Raw genomic sequence first — 16,632 nt, 5'->3', positions numbered from 1 at the left:
TAAGTATATCCTGCCACTCCCTTCTGGCTTGTAGAATTTCTGCTGAGAAATCAGCTGACCTTATAGGAGTTCCCTTGTATGTTATTTGTCCTTTTTCCCTTGCTGCTTTCAATAATTTTTCTTTGTCTTTAATTTTTGCCAATTTGATTACTATGTGTCTCGGCATGTTTCCTCTTGGGTTTATCCTGTATGGGACCCGCTGCGCTTCCTGGACTTGGGTGGCTATTTCCTTTCCCATGTTAGGGAAGTTTTCAACTATAATCTCTTGAAATCTTTTTTCTGGTCCTTTTTCTCTCTCTTCTCCTTCTGGGATGCGTATAACGTGAATGTTGTTGCATTTAATGTTGTCCCAGAGGTCTCTTAGGCTGTCTTCATTTCTTTTCATTCTTTATTCTTTATTCTGTTGCATAGCAGTGAATTCCACCTTTCTGTCTTCCAGGTCACGTATCCGTTCTTCTGCCTCAGTTATTCTGCTATTGATTCCTTCTAGTGTATTTTTCATTTCAATTATTGTGTTGTTCATCTCTGTTTGTTTGTTCTTTAATTCTTCTAGGTCTTTGTTATACATTTCTTGCATCTTCTCGATCTTTGCCTCCATTCTTTTTCTGAGGTCCTGGATCATCTTCAGTATCATTATTCTGAATTCTTTTTCTGGAAGGTTGCCTATCTCCACTTCATTCAGTTGTTTTTCTGGGGTTTATCTTGTTCCTTCGTCTGGTACATAGCCCTCTGCCTTTTCATCTTGTCTGTCTTTCTATGGATGTGGTTTTTGTTCCACAGGCTGCAGGATTGTAGTTCTTCTTGCTTCTGCTGTCTGCCCTCTGGTGGATGAGGCTATCTAAGAGGCTTGTGCAGGTTTCCTGATGGGAGGGACTGGTGGTGGGTAGAGCTGACTGTTGCTCTGGTGGGCAGAGCTCAGTAGAACTTTAATCCGCTTGACTGCTGATGGGTGGGGCTGGGTTCCCTCCCTGTTGGTTGTTTGGCCTGAGGCAACCCAACACTGGAGCCTACCTGGGCTCTTTGGTGGGGCTAATGACAGACTCTGGGAGGGCTCATGCCAAGGAGTACTTCCCAGAACTTCTGCTGCCAGTGCTCTTGTCCCCACGGTGAGCCACAGCCACCCCCTGCCTCTGCAGGAGCCCTTCCAACACTAGCAGGTAGGTCTGGTTCAGTCTCCCCTGGGGTCACTGCTCCTTCCCCTGGGTCCCGATGCACACACTACTTTGTGTGTGCCCTCCAAGAGTGGAGTCTCTGTTTCCCCCAGTGCCGTCGAAGTCCTGCATCAAATCCCACTATGCTTCAAAGTCTGATTCTCTAGGAATTCCTCCTCCCGTTGCCAGACCCCCACGTTGGGAAGCCTGACGGGGGACTCAGAACCTTCACTCCAGTGGGTGAACTTCTGTGGCATAAGTGTTCTCCAGTCTGTGAGTCATTCACCCACAGTCATGGGATTTGATTTTGCTGTGATTGCGCCCCTCCTGCCGTCTCATTGTGGCTTCTCCTTTGTCTTTGGATGTGGGGTATCTCTTTTGGTGAGTTCCAGTGTCTTCCTGCCGATGATTTTCCAGCAGCTAGTTGTGATTCTGGTGTTCTCACAAGAGGGAGTGAGAGCACGTCCTTCTACTCTGCCATCTTGGTTCAGGCTCCGAAGCTCAGGTTCTTGATGTCTCATCGCAGGAAGAATTCAGTGAGAGACAGTGGATTTATTTAGAGAGAAACACACTCCACAGACAGAGTGTGGGCCATCTCGGAAGGTGAGAAAGGCACCAGGGTATGGGGTTGTTGGTTTTTATAGGGGTGGGTAATTTCATAGGCTAATGAGTGGGAGGAGTATTCCAGGTATTTCAGGAAGGTGCCGCGATTTCCAAGAATTGGGCCATGGCCCACTTTTTGATCGTTATGGTCAGTCTTGGAACTGTCATGGCACCTGTGGATGTGTCATTTAGCTTGCTGATGTGTTACAGTGAGCGTATACTGAGGCTCAAGGTCTAGTGGAAGTTGACCTCTCCGCCATCTTGGACCCATTTAGTTCTAATCAGTTTATGTCATGTCCTTGGGCTTTGTTATTCTTTCAGAGGTTGTGCCTTGCCCCCTTCCCTCCTGTTTCATTCCTTCCCCAATCTACGGTTTTGGTCCAGAGGGAAGAGCTCTGGACTAAATCAGGACACCCAGATTCAAGTCCTGGTTCTGCCACTTGGTGGCTGAGAGACTTTGGGCAAATCCCTTTACTTGTCTGTGCCACGGGGTGGCTGTGAGGCCCAGGTGAGGAAACACGGTCCAGGCGCACAGCCCTGACTCCACGGACTCTCTCTTTCTGCTCGGCGCCCTGCCATGTGGGGAGTCACTCAGTTTACCTTGAGCCCTGGGCCCTTCCTCTCTTTTCTCTCAGTCAACCTGGATCAGAAGGGGTGGTCATTGGAAAAACCAAACAGCCAGAGTTTGGGGTAGAGGTGGCCCGTGTGAGTGCGACCCTGTGTGAGGCGTGGAGCCCCGACCCTGACTTGGCCCACTCTCTTCCAGCCCTGAAGGATGGCTGCCATGTTGGGGGACACCATCATGGTGGTCAAAGGCCTTGCCAAGCTGACCCAGGCGGTCATGGAGACCCACCTGCAGCACCTGGGCCTCGGCAGGGAGCTCATTATGGCGGCCAGGGCCCTGCAGTCCACGGCCGCAGAGCAGATCGGCATGGTCTTGGGGCAGGTGCAGGTAAGGAGCCCAGTTGGCAGTGGGCTGGGTGCCAGTGGGAGGGGGCCTTGACGTTTCACCATCCAAGGGGAGGGTTTTAAGCAAAAACGAGTGCTGGAGCCGTGGTTGTCAACATGGCCTGCTGTAGCAGAGCGCCATCCACCTTGGCATCACCTGCATGGTCCCCACCCCTGTTCCTGACGGTCTGAGGGCATGGGGAGGGGGCGTGTGTGTGTGCGCGTGTGCACGCATGTGTGTGCCTGGGCATATGTGTGTTGGGAGCTGTGCTGCAAGGGTGCCTTGCTGCCGCACTCCTCCCGTTTCTGCTCTGACCTTCTGGATAAGGACACGCACGCTCCTCCAGGCTGTGGGACGTCCCAGCCCGCCGGCCTCTGGTCATTCTCAGAGTTAGGATTCCCAGCTCTCCCCTCACGCTCTCTAAGGGTCCAGTGGTGGTACTGCGTCTCTCTCTCTACACAGATACCTTCAACTTGCAGAGGTGTTCACACCTGTGATCTCTTACAAGCCTCACCGCTGTCCTGGGAGGGGTGCAGACCCAAATGCTTACCCCCTTTCTCAGATGGGGAAACTGAGACTAAGCAGTTTGATGTGATTACTGATCGACAGGACCGGAATCCTGTGTCCTCTTCCCGGTCTCAGACTCCTCGCCCGCCGTCTCTCTGCTGAGTCTGGGCCAGGCCCTGGCAGCCTCATTTGGTGCCTTCGCTGGTGAGGAGCCATCGCCCTCCTGTTGGCTGTTTGCCTGTGGAGCATCCAGGAAGTGAGGTTGCCCAGCACCCTTGGGCCGTCCAGGAGAGAGGAGCATGCTGGACGTGGGCAGGCCCCCCCGAAGGGTGAGAGGGAGCCCAGGCTCCCCGCTCACCCCTCAGCTCCCCTCGGACGGGCCTGGCCCCGGTCCTTGGAAGAGGCAGGGCCATCCCCTGGGACAGCCCCTCAGAGGTGGGAGGGAGTGGCGGTCCCCCACCGCGAAGGAGGCGCCGAGCAGGGCGATGGTCTCCAGTGCGCTCCCGTTCCCTCCCTGCACACTCAGATGTGGGTTCCTCCCCTGTCTGTGAGGGGACAGAGGGGCAGGTACTCCAGAAACCCCTCTCCGTCTAGCTCCTCAAGGGATTTGTTCACGTATTCATTCAGCAGACACTTACTGAGTCTGGTCCCATTGAGACACTGAGGCCCCTTGGCTGCCACATAAACAGCTTATGGTAACGCAGGGCCGGCGGCCAGCGCTGGAATAGTGGGGCAGACGGAGTGGTGAGCCCGCGGCCAGCGTGGGAGCTACAGGAGTTACACGGCTCTCGGACCCTGTCCCGGACTCCCTCACTCCAGGGCTTCCCTGGCCATCTGACAGGCGGCCCTTGATTCCAAATAGAATTCATTTCTGCTCCGAGGAAGGTGCTGTCAGGCAGCCTCGGGGCGGCCCGCGGGGCAGGCCTTGGCTTGGGATACCTGCTCTGCCGTTGGCTGCCTGGTGGGTCTTTACCAGGTTATTTCAGCTCTCTCGGCCTCCGTTTGCCACTGATGAGATGAGAGTAGCAGGCTGTCTCTCTCCTTCCTCCGGAGGGCAAGTCTTATCTGCTTAGATCCCACAGTGTCTTATAAGGCTGAGAGTGAGAAGGCTTTGGGGTCTGCTGCTGTTTCTGCAGCACCTACAGGCCGCACTCCGTGCACTGAGTCCATTTCAGTGGAATCAGGGAATCCAGGTCCCCGACCTCCCTTCAGGAGTCAGTGCTGTTCTAATTATAGCCTTCTCGGCCCTGTTCCCCTGGCCCCGTCCTTGCCTCGCGTAACTCTGTGGCTGTGGGGGGAGCCGTCTTTTCAGATGAGGAAGTGGCCGAGAGGGCTCAGGAGCTCTCTCCAGCTCGCTAGGGGTTCAAAAGTGGAAAGAGCCTGGGCCCGAAGCTCAGGTCTCGGCGACTGTTACAGGGGAAATACGGTGTTCTCTCCCCCTCCTCTCCTGTCCTGTACCCCCTGCTCCTGGAAGAGCCAGGCCAGGCCCTGGATGTGACAAGCCCTCTGGGGAGAGCCCCTCGGGGGCGCCCAAGGCGCTGGCCTGGAGAGGGAGGGCGGCCCTACCTGTCTGCCGCGCTCGCCTCCTCTGGGCTCCGGTTGTGCTCCGACTTCTCAAAGCTTTTCCCCATCTTTTGCCCTGGTTCACCTTCCCCAAAGCCCTGGTAGCCTCTCTTGAGCCCGGATTTCCAGGTGAGGAGCTTGCTGCCGGGAGAGCGGTCGCTCCCCTGGTCTGGGCCGGGCACCCAGCAGGTGCTCAGGGACCACGGGCGGCTGGCTTGCCGGGGCCCACAGGGCAGAGCCCTGGCAGGAGCAGGGCTGGAGTCCGGGCCTCCTGGCTCCTGGGCTGCCGCTCGCCTCCGGAACTGGCCACGGGCCACACGGGTGACGTGGTAGGGCCCTCCAGAGGGTCAGAGGGTGGGACGCGCTGGTGTGCTGTCCTGGCCAGAAGGGGACGCACACAGGGAGGGGCTCCTGGCTGGCCTCTTGCTCCTCTCACGTTGGCGTTTGTTCCCTGCAGGGTCAGGAGAAGCGTGAAGAGTCTTTTACCAAGAGCTCTGACGACCCGCAAGCAGAATTCCACTCCTCAGGGCTGAGGGCCAAGGGCGCCTCCGAGGAGTTGTCTGCGGCCTCCTCCCCCGATCAGTCCCCTCCGCCCTGGGATCACGCCCGCAGCCAGGGCCCAGCTCCTGCCTATGTTGCCAGCGGACCCTTTAGGGAAGGCGGGCTCCGGGGCCAGGCCGCCTCCCCTATGGGCAGGGTGAACGGGCCGCTCTTTGCGGACCCCAGAGACCCATTCTCTGCCACGGGCCTGCAGCGAAGGTTCTACCACCAGGACCAGTCCCCTGTGGGGGGCCTGACGGCTGAGGACATTGAGAAGGCCCGGCAGGCCAAGACTCGCCCCGAGAGCAAGCCCTACAAGCAGATGGTGCGTGCAGGACGCCCCCAGGGTGGGGCTGGGGTTTTCCCCCAGTGCTGCTGGTGTCAGGCCCCCTCTTCGGGGACATTCTTCGGGTGCCGTGGCCTGGAATGTCAGGCACACGGGGGCCTCTTCTGGGAGGGGTGTGCTGCTGGGCGGAGCTGCTGCCTTTGGGGGTGGAGAGGGCGTGCGGGGGGCGGCATGAACCCCCGAAGGTCGGTCCTGTCCCTGTTCACTGATCCCCTGAGGCCTCTTTCTTTTCGTCCTCTAGCTCAGTGAGCGGGCTCGTGAGCGGAAGGTGCCAGTTACGCGGATTGGGCGGTTGGCCAACTTTGGAGGTGAGGTGCCAGTCCCGGTGAGTGGAGCGGGGGCCACCGTGGGGCCTGTGTGCGGCGGGGAGGCTGGGGACCCAGGGATGCCCCGGGGAGGGTGGTAGCTCCTGTGTTAGCCATGCCGGGATGTTTTCCATGGGTGGGCGATTCAGTCTCTGCCTCAGCTCACCCCTGGGGGGTCGATGCGTGGCTGATTCCACTCTGTGGGCTGCGGCTTTGCTTCTCGGTGGGCAGCATCTACAGCATCAGCTTTTCACTCGGGCCTTTGGAGGCCCCTGCAGGGAGGAGGTGGGACAGTGGGGCTCTTTGGCTCCTGGACCCAGTGGTTTTTGCCCAGCCATTTGGGGACCCATTTGCTGGATTCCCACGGGCCTGCGGGCATCAGTGGAATGATAACGAGGTGCCGTGGCCCCGAGCTGCTGTCGTCCATTTTACTGTGCTGAGGAGTTGTGAGTCTGTTCTTTTCTTTAGGGGTTTGCATAGCCATTGTGTCCAGTTCCCCTGTGCTCTCTTCGTCCAAGTTGGAGGAGGATCATTTTATAGTGAAGGTTTACAGCAGTTGTCTCTGCTTTTATGACATTGTATTGTCGTATCTGACCAAGATGTTCCTGTTGAAAGTGCCGTCCTTTGCTGTGGCTCTACTCGAAGATGGAGTGACTTCTCTAAAGCCCGCTTATCCGCAGTAGGTTCTCCAGACAATACAGTTAACGAAAGTAACAGCCTTGGCAACTTGATTCACGTACCCACCTGGGGCAAGTGCTTATCTGCGAGGCTCTGTGTAACAGTGGTCTCGTGGATCGGTTCATGTTGATGCCAGTGCTGACTAGTCACGGAAGCCCGCTCTCATGTGTCTGAGCCTTTACCTGCCTGCCCTTTGCTTTGCTGGTTTGTACGTCTCCCCTCCCACAGACCGTGCATCAGGCACGCTGCTCTCCCCGGCTGCCTCTTCTCTTGTGGAAACCCCGTCTTACTCCTTGTTCAGGAGTGGCTCTGGGCTCCCTGATAGCCTGGTCCTCTGGAAGCTGGCCTGCTGTGTGGGTTCTAACATCGAAGGAAGGCTGGCTGTCTTCCTTAGGTGCAGAGCAATCTAGGTGAATTGGATAGAATTTTCTCACCTCTGAGGTTTTCTTCCATAATTGTTATCTGAAAATGTGGCATCTGCTGCTACTTAGCTTTTCAGGAATCTAGCGTACAGTGTCATCTGAGTTTTAACACAGAATTATTGCTTCATTTCACTTTAATGGGTTAGCGTTTTAAGCAGTTCCTCATAGGACATTGTAACTCCCTGGGGTGCCACTACCAGAATGGGTCTGAGTTGCTAGTCTGGTGGCTTCCCGTGGTCCTTATTCCCCAGAAGACATGGCACTTTCCCTGCTTTGCTCAGTGGCTATTAGTTGGGACATTTATTATTCTTAAAGTATTAGATGGAGATTCTGTTCTCTCCCCTATTAGTTTGAGGGCAGGAACTGTTCTCTTCTTACTCTGTAGTTAGTCTTTCTCTGTAACCTATAATCCTCCTCCCCACACGGCAGACCAGGGCTCACCACAGAGCTCTGTCCCCATAAGGCTTAGTTTGACTGATGTATTTTAGAATGGGTGTAAGCCTCGCTCGTGAGTCTTTGCCGGGGTGGGGCAGTGGAGGACCTGTTTGGGAAAAGTGGTCAGGATGAAGGTCGTGATGGCCAATTAGTATTTGATGGAAGTCCTGGTGAAGCAGGCAAGAGTCAGGCCTTTTTGGGGGGGTGGGTTAAGGAAAGCAGACTGAAGTGAAAGCGGTTGTATAGGAAGGTGTGTAGGACAAAAAGTCAACTTCGTTAAAACCAGGGTACAGGGCTCCCCTCAAGGTGTGGGGGCCGTGGGCTGCCAGAGGGAGCTGGGGTTGGGGGTGAGGAGAGACCCTGGTCTTTGTAGGGGCTTTGCACCACCAGGAACCTCTTGAGCCCTTGCTGACAGCTGCCTGATGCCTGGAGCCGCCCTTCAGAGTCTGTGCTGGAGATGTGCTCACAGCTGTGATTCTCAGCTGCACACGTTGTTGCCCAAGCAGTTGGCAGCTCATGTGTCGGGATTAGAGGTGGCAGGATGGGAGCAAAGAGGAGCCAGGTCTGGAAAGAACGTGAAGTTCTGGCCCCAGAGGTGAATTTTGAAAACCCCTATCCAGAGGTTTTCAGACTGGGGTTTATGACCCTTTAGTGACTGTGAAATCATTTTAGTGGCTCAGTACCAGCATTTAAAAAACAAATTAAATAGAATGGAATTGAATAGAAAAGGATCAGAATTAGTATCATAGATCCTTAGAACTGCACATGTTGCAAAAATATTTCTGTTTCAGAGATCTAAATATACTATTGATATATGTTCTTCATTGCATTGTGAAGTATATGGCTTACTGGTGGGTCATTATCTAAACGGTTGGAAGTAACACTGCTCTCTTTCTTCTCCTAGAAAATACTTCTGGCCTTTCTTCCCCTCACGAGGGTGAGATGTTTTTGAGGTGTAGACTAACAGACTTTAGGAAGTTGTTACACTGCAGGTATGAAGGAAAGGGATTGCTCTAGATCGCAGGGGGGTAGGATTGTATTTGGGAAGTCAGCAGCAGGTATTCAGCTATATAGAGGCAGAAGGCAGGGGCTTTCCATTTGGGTGGCTCATTCTGATGCTGAGATGGCACAGGAACTCTAGGTCTAATTTGGCTGTGGGACATTATGGATCTGATGCTGTGGGCATGGTGATCCTTGGATATTAGATTTTGTTGGAGAATGAAATGAAAGATAGCATCAGATATTGGAGTTGGGGTCAGAACTGGGCTTTAGGTCATCATAAGATTTGAGTTATAATTCCGGCCCTGCTTCCTGTGACCTTGGGTCTTGACTTGGTTTGCCTTTCTGTGAAATAGGGGTCTTGCCATTGACTCCAATGGGAATATATTGGTAAATGTTCCATGTGTATCTGAAAAGAATTCTGGCATTGTCAGGTGCAGTTTATCTATCTGTCTAGTCTAGTTTGTTACTCACATTAATCAGATCTTTTAATGATTTTTTTGGTATGTTCATTCTTTTGTTCTTTTTTAAAAATCCTTTTTAAAATTCTTTTTTTAATTAATTTTTATTGGAGTACGGTTGCTTTACAATGTTGTGTTAGCCTCCACTGCACAACAAAATGAATCAGCCATACACATACAGATATCCCCTCCATTTTGGACTTTCCTCCCATTTAGGTTACCACAGTGCATTAGGTAGATTTCCCTGTGCTATTGTATGTTCCCATCAGTTGTCTATTTTACACATAGTAACAAAGTATAGGTGTCAATCCCAGTCTCCCAATTCCTCCCACCCCACCTCTTTCCCCCTTGGCATCCATACCTTTGTTCTCTATGTCTGTGTCTCTATTTCTGCTTTGCAAATAAGATCATCTGTACCATTTTTCTAGATGGTATGTTTATTCTATCAGCTATCAAAAGAGACATTTAAAAGTCTTATGCTATGATCATGGATTTACCTACCTCTTAGTTCTGTCAATTTTTGCTTTAACGTTTTGAAGCTGTGTTACTGGTTGCTTACAGATTTAGAATTCTTATATCCTCCTGGGGATTGACTCCTTTATTATTATGTCTTACCTCTCTTATCTCTATGAAAGTCTGCATTGTCTGATATTAGTATAGCTGTTTTCCAGCTTTTTTTGGGGGGGGGCTGGTCAGTGTTTGCATCGTATATCTTTTTCCTTCCTTCCCCTTTCAACCTTTTGTATCCTTATATTTAAAGTATGTCTTTTGTAAGCAGCATATATATATTTTTATTTTCCTATGATTTAGGTACAGACCATTAATCTTAGTCTTATAATATGAGTATTTAGTTCATTTACATTTAATGGAGTTGCTGATGTATTGGGGTTTATATTTACTGTCTTAGTCTTTGTTTACTGTTTGACCCATCCATTCTGTTCCCTTTTTTCTCTTCTGTCTTACCTTCTTTTTAAAAAATTGTTACCTTTTTTTAAATTGAGGTATAGTTGATGTATAATACTATGTAAGTTTTAAGTGTACAACATAGGGATTCACAATTTTTAAAGGTTAGATTCCATTTGTAGCTATTATAAAGTATTGGCTATATTCCCTGTGCTGTACTATATATCCTTGTAGCTTATTTATTTTATACATAGTAGTTTGTACCTCTTAATTCCCTACCCCTTTCTTCCCCCTTTCCCCTTCCCTCTCCCCACTTGCCTTGCCTTCTTTTGAATTAATCAAAGAGTTTTTTTTTATTGTACATGTTTTCTCTTTATTAGTTTGTATGTTATTATTCTACTGTACTTTTAGTGGTTTCTCTTGAGATTACAGCATACGTTCTTGACTTACTACAATGTAATGGAAATGATTATTTTTACTACTTCCCCAGTAATGCTAGCACTTCAGAACAGTTTAAATCCCTTCTTTGTGTGTGTGTGTGTTAATGTGGATATGTATTTTGTTTCTACATGTTTTATATTCTATACTAAATTATTAAGATATGTTAAACCTCACAAGATGTTATTTCTTTGTATAGCCCATATGAATTTAGATTAGCCACATATTTACCCTTTTTGTGTTTCTTTCTCCCTTCATTTTTATATTAGAATTCCTTTTGGGGTAATTTTCCTCTTCTCTGAAGAAGAACTACCTTTTCTCTTTTTTGTAGTGCAGAGTGGTAATCATTAATTCTCTGTTTTTATTTGTGTGTAAATGTCTTTATTACACTTTTGTTTTAGAAGGTATTTTGGCTGGGTATAATACTCCATGTTCAAAATTAATTCTTTTGGACACTTTAGCAATATTATTCCACCGTCTTCTTTGTTTTGTTTTGTTTTGTTTTTGTTTTTTGGCCGCACCATGCAGCATGTGGGATCTTAGTTCCCTGACCAGGGACTGAACCCGCGCCCCCTGCAATGGAAGCGCAAAGTCTTAACCACTGGACCACCAGAGAAGTCCCTCCGTTGTCTTCTTAACTTCCATTGTTTCTGTTGAAAACTTAGCTATTCGTTTTATTGCTGCTCCTTTGAAAGTAATTTGTATTTTGTCCTCTGCTTTTAAAATTTTCCTTTTGCTTTTGTTTTCTAGCCGTGTGACTGTGACATGCCTGGGTATGATTTACTTTGTTTTTATCCTGCTTGGGATTACAGAGCTTCTTAAATCTGTGCTTGATGTCTTTCATCAATTTTGGAAAATTCTGGTCATTTCTTCAAATACAGTTTCTGCCCTGTTCTCTTTCTCCTCTCCTTCTGGGACTCCAGTCCCACATGTGTTAGATCTTTCCTTTCTGTCCTGTGTGTCTCCTCTACCCTTTTCTGTAGTTTTCATTTGTGCTTCAGTAATACAGGTTCAGAGGAGGTAGATGTCTTACCGCCTCTGCACCTATGACATGAGGGAGAACTGGACGCTTATAGAAGTGAGACCAACAGATCAAGTCGGCACTAGAGAAAACTTACCAAAAGGAGTCTCGAGCACTATGTGCCTGACTTCCTGAGGGTACACGCTGCACACTTGCTGTCGCTCTAAGTAGCCAGCGCTCCTCCGGTGCTCTCTGAGGCAGCGAGACAGGTGCCCTGTAGGTCCAAGAGAAGTTTGTGCCCTTGGCAGGGGTAAGGGAGCGTGCTTTCTACTTTTTCCAGGAGTATACTTTAAAAGGGACTCTTCTGTCTAGTTTTTGTCACTTAGAGCCTCTGTGAAGGAGATGAGGGCCGTTATAATCTCCAGTTACAGATGAGGGAGCTGGGCTACAGTTGCCAGTCACCCAGGCCCATAGGTGCATCTGTGACAGTCCTGGGACCAGGGCTGAGGAGGCCTGTATCATACAGATAGCAGTCTGAGCCCGTCGCCCCTGAATTCGTCTCGTCTCCCCTGAGCCAGCAGAGGGGCTGTCAGGTCTTCCCCCCCCGCCCCGCTCTGGCCTAGTTCTGAGAACCGAGGAGAACACTCTACAGGGAACTTCCTCCACTGCTCCTTCCTATTCGCCTTCCTGCGATGCTGTGGGTTGCAGCCCCCTCCCAGGCCCCCTCTTCTTCCCGGTGCCTGGTGCTGGCACAGCATGGAGGATGCAGGTGATGGAAGAGAAGGTGGAATTACCAAGGGTTCGGGAACACCTTGAAGTGAAGGAAATATCCTTGTCCGCTGCCTTTTCTGGGTGCACTTTCTTGTCTTATCAGATCAGAAGGATTGTTGGATGTGTTGAAAAAGGGAGGCCTGAGAACAGTGCCTGGCACGTGGGTGGTCCTGTGTGAGTGAAGCTGTTTCACCCTCAGATTTGGCCCTTCGCAGAGGAACTTCGGGGAGGAAGGAGCTGGGCCAGGGGCCTGGGCCCCCTCATCAGTCCCGCAGCCTGGGAAGCGGCCCAAAGCACCCCCACCCCCTTGGGGAGACCCTGCTCCTTGCTGCTCATCACTGCCACCGCGTTTCTTGCCTGCAAAATCTCCGTTTGTGAGAGAAATGTCAGGAACTTTCTTGGAAAGGGCTGGCGCCTTCTCACAGGCTAGGGTGGCGGCCAGGCTGCTGACGGTGGCCATGGGCCCACGGAGCTGGTTCTGCGGCTGGTCTCCCCTGGGACATCCGTGCGGGCCGGGCCGGGCCTGCCTGTGGGTCAGAACATGGACAGGCGCTGTCCTAAGGGCTGGGGGCACCGAGGTGGAGTGGAAGGCCTCAGGTGACGCCGGAGAGTGAGCGAGCACGGGCTCGGGCTGTCCTCACGGACGCGGGGAGTCCAAGGCAGAGGCACTGATCTCCCAGGGGCCGCCTGCAGGTGCCACCCAGCTCCAGGGGAAGGAAGAGCCTGGCTGGCCTCTGCCCTCCTCTCTCCGCAAGGTTCTGAGAATGCTTCCAGGTCAGCCAGGTTGGGGGTGGCAGGAGGGCCAGCCTGTTCTTGGTTCACTAGCGCAGGAGCTCCTGAGGTCAGGGCTGGTGGGGCCGCAGTGGGGAGCCTGTCCCTTGGCAGCTCCTTGGGCCTGGCCCTGAGGGAACTCGCAAGGGCACAGAAGGAGCCTGCGGCCTGCTTTGCGGAATGTTCCCTCCGTGATTCAGTGTTCAGTGACAGGTCCTTGGCTTTGGAGAGCTTTGGCTCTGCCCAGCAGCCCAGAATGGGCCAGAGAAGAGTTTGGCAGAGCGTGTGAGGGGCCTAGCAGGGGGCCCTGCAGAGAAGGGCGCTTGGTGTCTGCTCTCAGTGGCCAGCCTGGGTAACCTTTGACACGTCTGCCTCTTTGGTAGGCTTGTCTTTGGACTTGATGTAGGCAGAGGAAAATCTAGAGGCGGAGGGACATTGGTGAAGGTCACTGCAGTTTGAAGGTTAGCGTTGCTGTTGCCATTCGTTTGCTGAGTCGGACAGTGTGCTTAGTGGGTGGGGGAGGGGAGGTACCATTTGACCGGGGACACAGCTCTGTGCCCAGTGTCCTCCGGGGCTGGGTTGGGGTGTCAGAGGGAAACAGGCAATGGCAGCTCCATCCTAGCACACCAGGGTGTCCTTGGGGGCATTTGCAGATGACCGTGGCCTCTGCTCTGGTCGCCAGAACTTGCCTTATGCTGCCCTTATGCTGACCCACCAGCAACGTGGGGTGTTGAACACTTGAAACGTGGCTGGTCCAAAGCTGAGACATGCTTCGAGGATGAAATGCACATTGGATTTTGAAGACTTAGTACAAAAAAAAATTTAAAAAGTAACATCTCTCTAACGATGTGTATATTGAGTACTTGTTGAATTGATAATATTTTGAATACACTGGGCTAAGTAAACTATATGATCAGAATTCCTTTCACATGCTTCTTTTTGCCTTCTTTAACATAGCCCCTAGAAAATTTAAAATTATATATGTGGCCGGCATTGTATTTTTTTGGCACCACTGGTCTGGCCCTTTGAATAGGAGAAAGGACAGAAATAGCGAACACCTGAATAGCGTTGCCTTACGCCCAGCCCTACTGGGAGTGCTTCACTCTTATTCAGGTGTTTAATCCTCACACTGACCCATGAGGCAGGAGCTACCGTGACAACTGGCAAAGCAGAGGGTGCACGATTGTCTAATGGTGGGTAAAATGTACTGCAAAAACATTTTTAAAAATTGGGTTATCCTCTTATGATTTTTAAAATTTATTTTTCATTAAGTAAATTTTTCAGTAAATTCAATAATAATTTTCATAAAAGTAATACATAATCACTGTAGAAAATTTGGAAAATGTAGAAGCATGTGCAGGTTTCCTTGCCTGGTGTGAGACTCCCAGCCCCCCAGGGCTGTGCTCGCCAAGGCCCACTGGTCTCGGGGCATCTTTGGTATCTTCCCTGGGTCTTTGCTGTCCCTCCTGCTGTGGTCAACGTGCTCCTGCAAATGTTCGTCACTCTCTCACCTAGTGTGCTCCTGCCCCGCAAGCCAGCTGGAACTGTGTTTAAAGTAGAGGAAATAGGCCCTGAGCCAGGCTCCTGGGCTTTCTGTGTGCATTTAGTGGCACCTGCTGGCCTCCTCAGGCCTCTCCTAGACAGTAGGGATCATCCAGTTCCAACGTCTGGACCAATGAGATGTTAATAAACCTTGATTTCAAAGATTGCTGACAGGAGAAGGAGGGCCTGGCACCCCACTGTCCTTAGAGCACCGTCAGTGCCTGTGGGGCCTTCCCCGCAAGTGAGGGCTGTAGCCTGAGCTCCTGGGAGTCCCCATGGCTTTTGCAAAATGTTCCAGTTCCCACCAATGACTGCTTTATATTGCAGTGGTAATGCCCCTCCTTGCGACTTCAGTGAACTGGGTTAGAGAATTCCAGAGTATTGGAGGCTCTTCACACAGACTGTGAAGTGGGCGGCCGCATCCCAAGGGAATGCCCGGTGTTGTCAGGATGTCCTTGGCCTGCAGCCATCCCTGGTCCGCGTTCCATTTGTGCTGCGTGCCGGCCGATGCGTTTCTCTACCGTACGTTGTCTCGGGGTGTGTGGGGGGTGTTTGTCCCTTGAGGTCGTGGCAAGGGCGATGGAAGCGGTGGTGGAGGAGGCTGCGAGCCAGCCTCGAGGCAGGTCTTCTCTGAAAACAACAGCTGTGCACCTCCTACCTCTTTATCCCCTCCCTTTTCAAGATGTCTGGAGTGTCGGCGAAGGTCCCCAGGGGAGCGAGGCAGGTGTCTGTGTGGGGCTGCTCCGGGCCTCGTGGGTGGAGGGCGGTGGGCAGCCCCTGAGCCCTCAATCTCCTCCTTGCAGGTCTGGCCGTGGGTCTGGGCTTCGGGGCCCTGGCCGAGGTCGCCAAGAAGAGCCTCCGCCCTGACGACCCCTCAGGTGAGCTGGGCCCTGAGAGTTGGGCCTGTCAGCTCCCAGCTCCCACCTGCCTCCCCCGAGGCTTGGCCTCCAGGGGCACCTTTCATCTTGTGTTCCGTGTTCATGGCAGCCGTGGAGTTTGAGGCCTGAAGGCTGTTCTGTTCCTGTCCCGGCCCCCGCTGGCTCACCCAGCCGTCCTGGTTCCTCCGGGCCCGCACGCCTCCCCTCTTCTGATAGGAGCCTCCGGCTTGGCCCTGCCTCCGCCCCTGCTCTGCAGAGCCGCTGGGGCCCCAGGTCTGGCCAGGTTAGGTGCCCAGGGCTCCCTGTTTGGCTGTGGTCGAGGGGCGTGGGAGCTGCTGGAACAGACCCCATGGGCCCCCCATTCCTCCACCTCGTGACCTGGGGTGGCCGTGACCTCTCCAGCTTCAGACGCTTTGTCCCTGAGGTGAAGATCCTGACTCCTCTGACCCCTGCCTCCCAGGGTCAGCCCGGGGTCAGGTCAGAACACTCAGTTCCCCCTTGTCTGGGCGGCCAGCTGTGGGTGGTACTCCATGGAGAACATTCTGCAGACTGGCTGCTCTGAAACCTGGGGTGCTTAGGATGCTCTGATGATGGGTCAGGGGGCAGCTGGAGGCTCCACCCACCTCCTACCTGGTCCCCTCCCCCAGGCTTGTCCAGGTGTTGGGGGGAGGCGGCTAGGCAGGTGCAGGACGCTTTCCCTTCAGCGGGGTCCTGGGGGCTGTTGAGAGCAGCCCTGCTAGAGCCATCTGCTTGGTGGATTTCTCAAAGTTTACTTGAAGTTCTGGGCTGAGTGCCCCCTGCCCCTGGCCCATTCAGGGGACATCAGTTCATTCCGGTACTTGACACCTCCTCCCCCCTTCCCTGGGGACCCTGAGTGATACCCACTGTCCTGCTGTGCTGTGGTCCCTGAGGCCCTAGCTACAGCCTGGGGGCCCTGAAGGGGGGCCTGCCAGCCACCTGGATGGCCCTGCTTCACCTGCAAGGACCCTCTCCAGGGGATGGGGGCCTCTGCAGAGAAGGCGCTAACCTGTCCTCCAGGCCCCTGAGTATGTGTGTGTCCTTGGAAGGGACCAGAGAACAGAGAGGATTAGGGAGGGTATTTTTAGTGTTGGTGCGGAGACTCTGGGAAGTGAGAAGCCAGGCTTCCCCAGGCACAACCTCTCCCATTGTCCTCCCAAAACTGGCTGCCCTCCGTCCTGCCCCGTCCAAGCAGGAAGGAAGCTATACTGGCCCCAAGGTTACAGCTGGTGTCCTTTGTCAGGGAGGTGGTGGCCCTTGGGGGTCAAGGGACCTAGGTGCCACTGGCCCAAGAGCAGGACGTGGGGCTCAGGCCCAGAGGGACGTGCTCTAGCTTCCTGAGCAGGCCTGGGAACCCCTGGGCCTGGAGGGCACTGACCAGCCTGGCCCAG

At 52.7% G+C, this 16,632-nt stretch overlaps 1 protein-coding gene across 5 annotated transcripts in view; it reads left to right on the top strand.

The window, feature by feature from the left end:
- The window catches only part of COQ8A (coenzyme Q8A), a 49,714-nt gene that overhangs the window by 25,448 nt on the left and 7,634 nt on the right, over nt 1-16,632 (top strand). For 3 of the 5 annotated variants that reach the window (XM_060088618.1, XM_060088619.1, XM_060088617.1), the window contains exons 2-5: nt 2,521-2,706; nt 5,231-5,638; nt 5,901-5,967; nt 15,149-15,223. In XM_060088618.1, the coding sequence (XP_059944601.1) occupies nt 2,530-2,706; nt 5,231-5,638; nt 5,901-5,967; nt 15,149-15,223 (727 nt within the window). In that variant the 5' untranslated portion in view covers nt 2,521-2,529. The remainder of the gene's footprint in view (nt 1-2,520; nt 2,707-5,230; nt 5,639-5,900; nt 5,968-15,148; nt 15,224-16,632) is intronic. The other 2 variants (XM_060088622.1, XM_060088620.1) reach the window with 1 other exon arrangement.

The sequence above is a fragment of the Mesoplodon densirostris genome, chromosome 2 (genome assembly GCF_025265405.1).
Source record: "Mesoplodon densirostris isolate mMesDen1 chromosome 2, mMesDen1 primary haplotype, whole genome shotgun sequence".
In the NCBI taxonomy this organism is placed as follows: domain Eukaryota; kingdom Metazoa; phylum Chordata; class Mammalia; order Artiodactyla; family Ziphiidae; genus Mesoplodon; species Mesoplodon densirostris.
The sequence above is the reverse complement of the archived record's forward strand: the minus strand, read 5'-3'. Positions and strand labels throughout refer to the sequence as shown.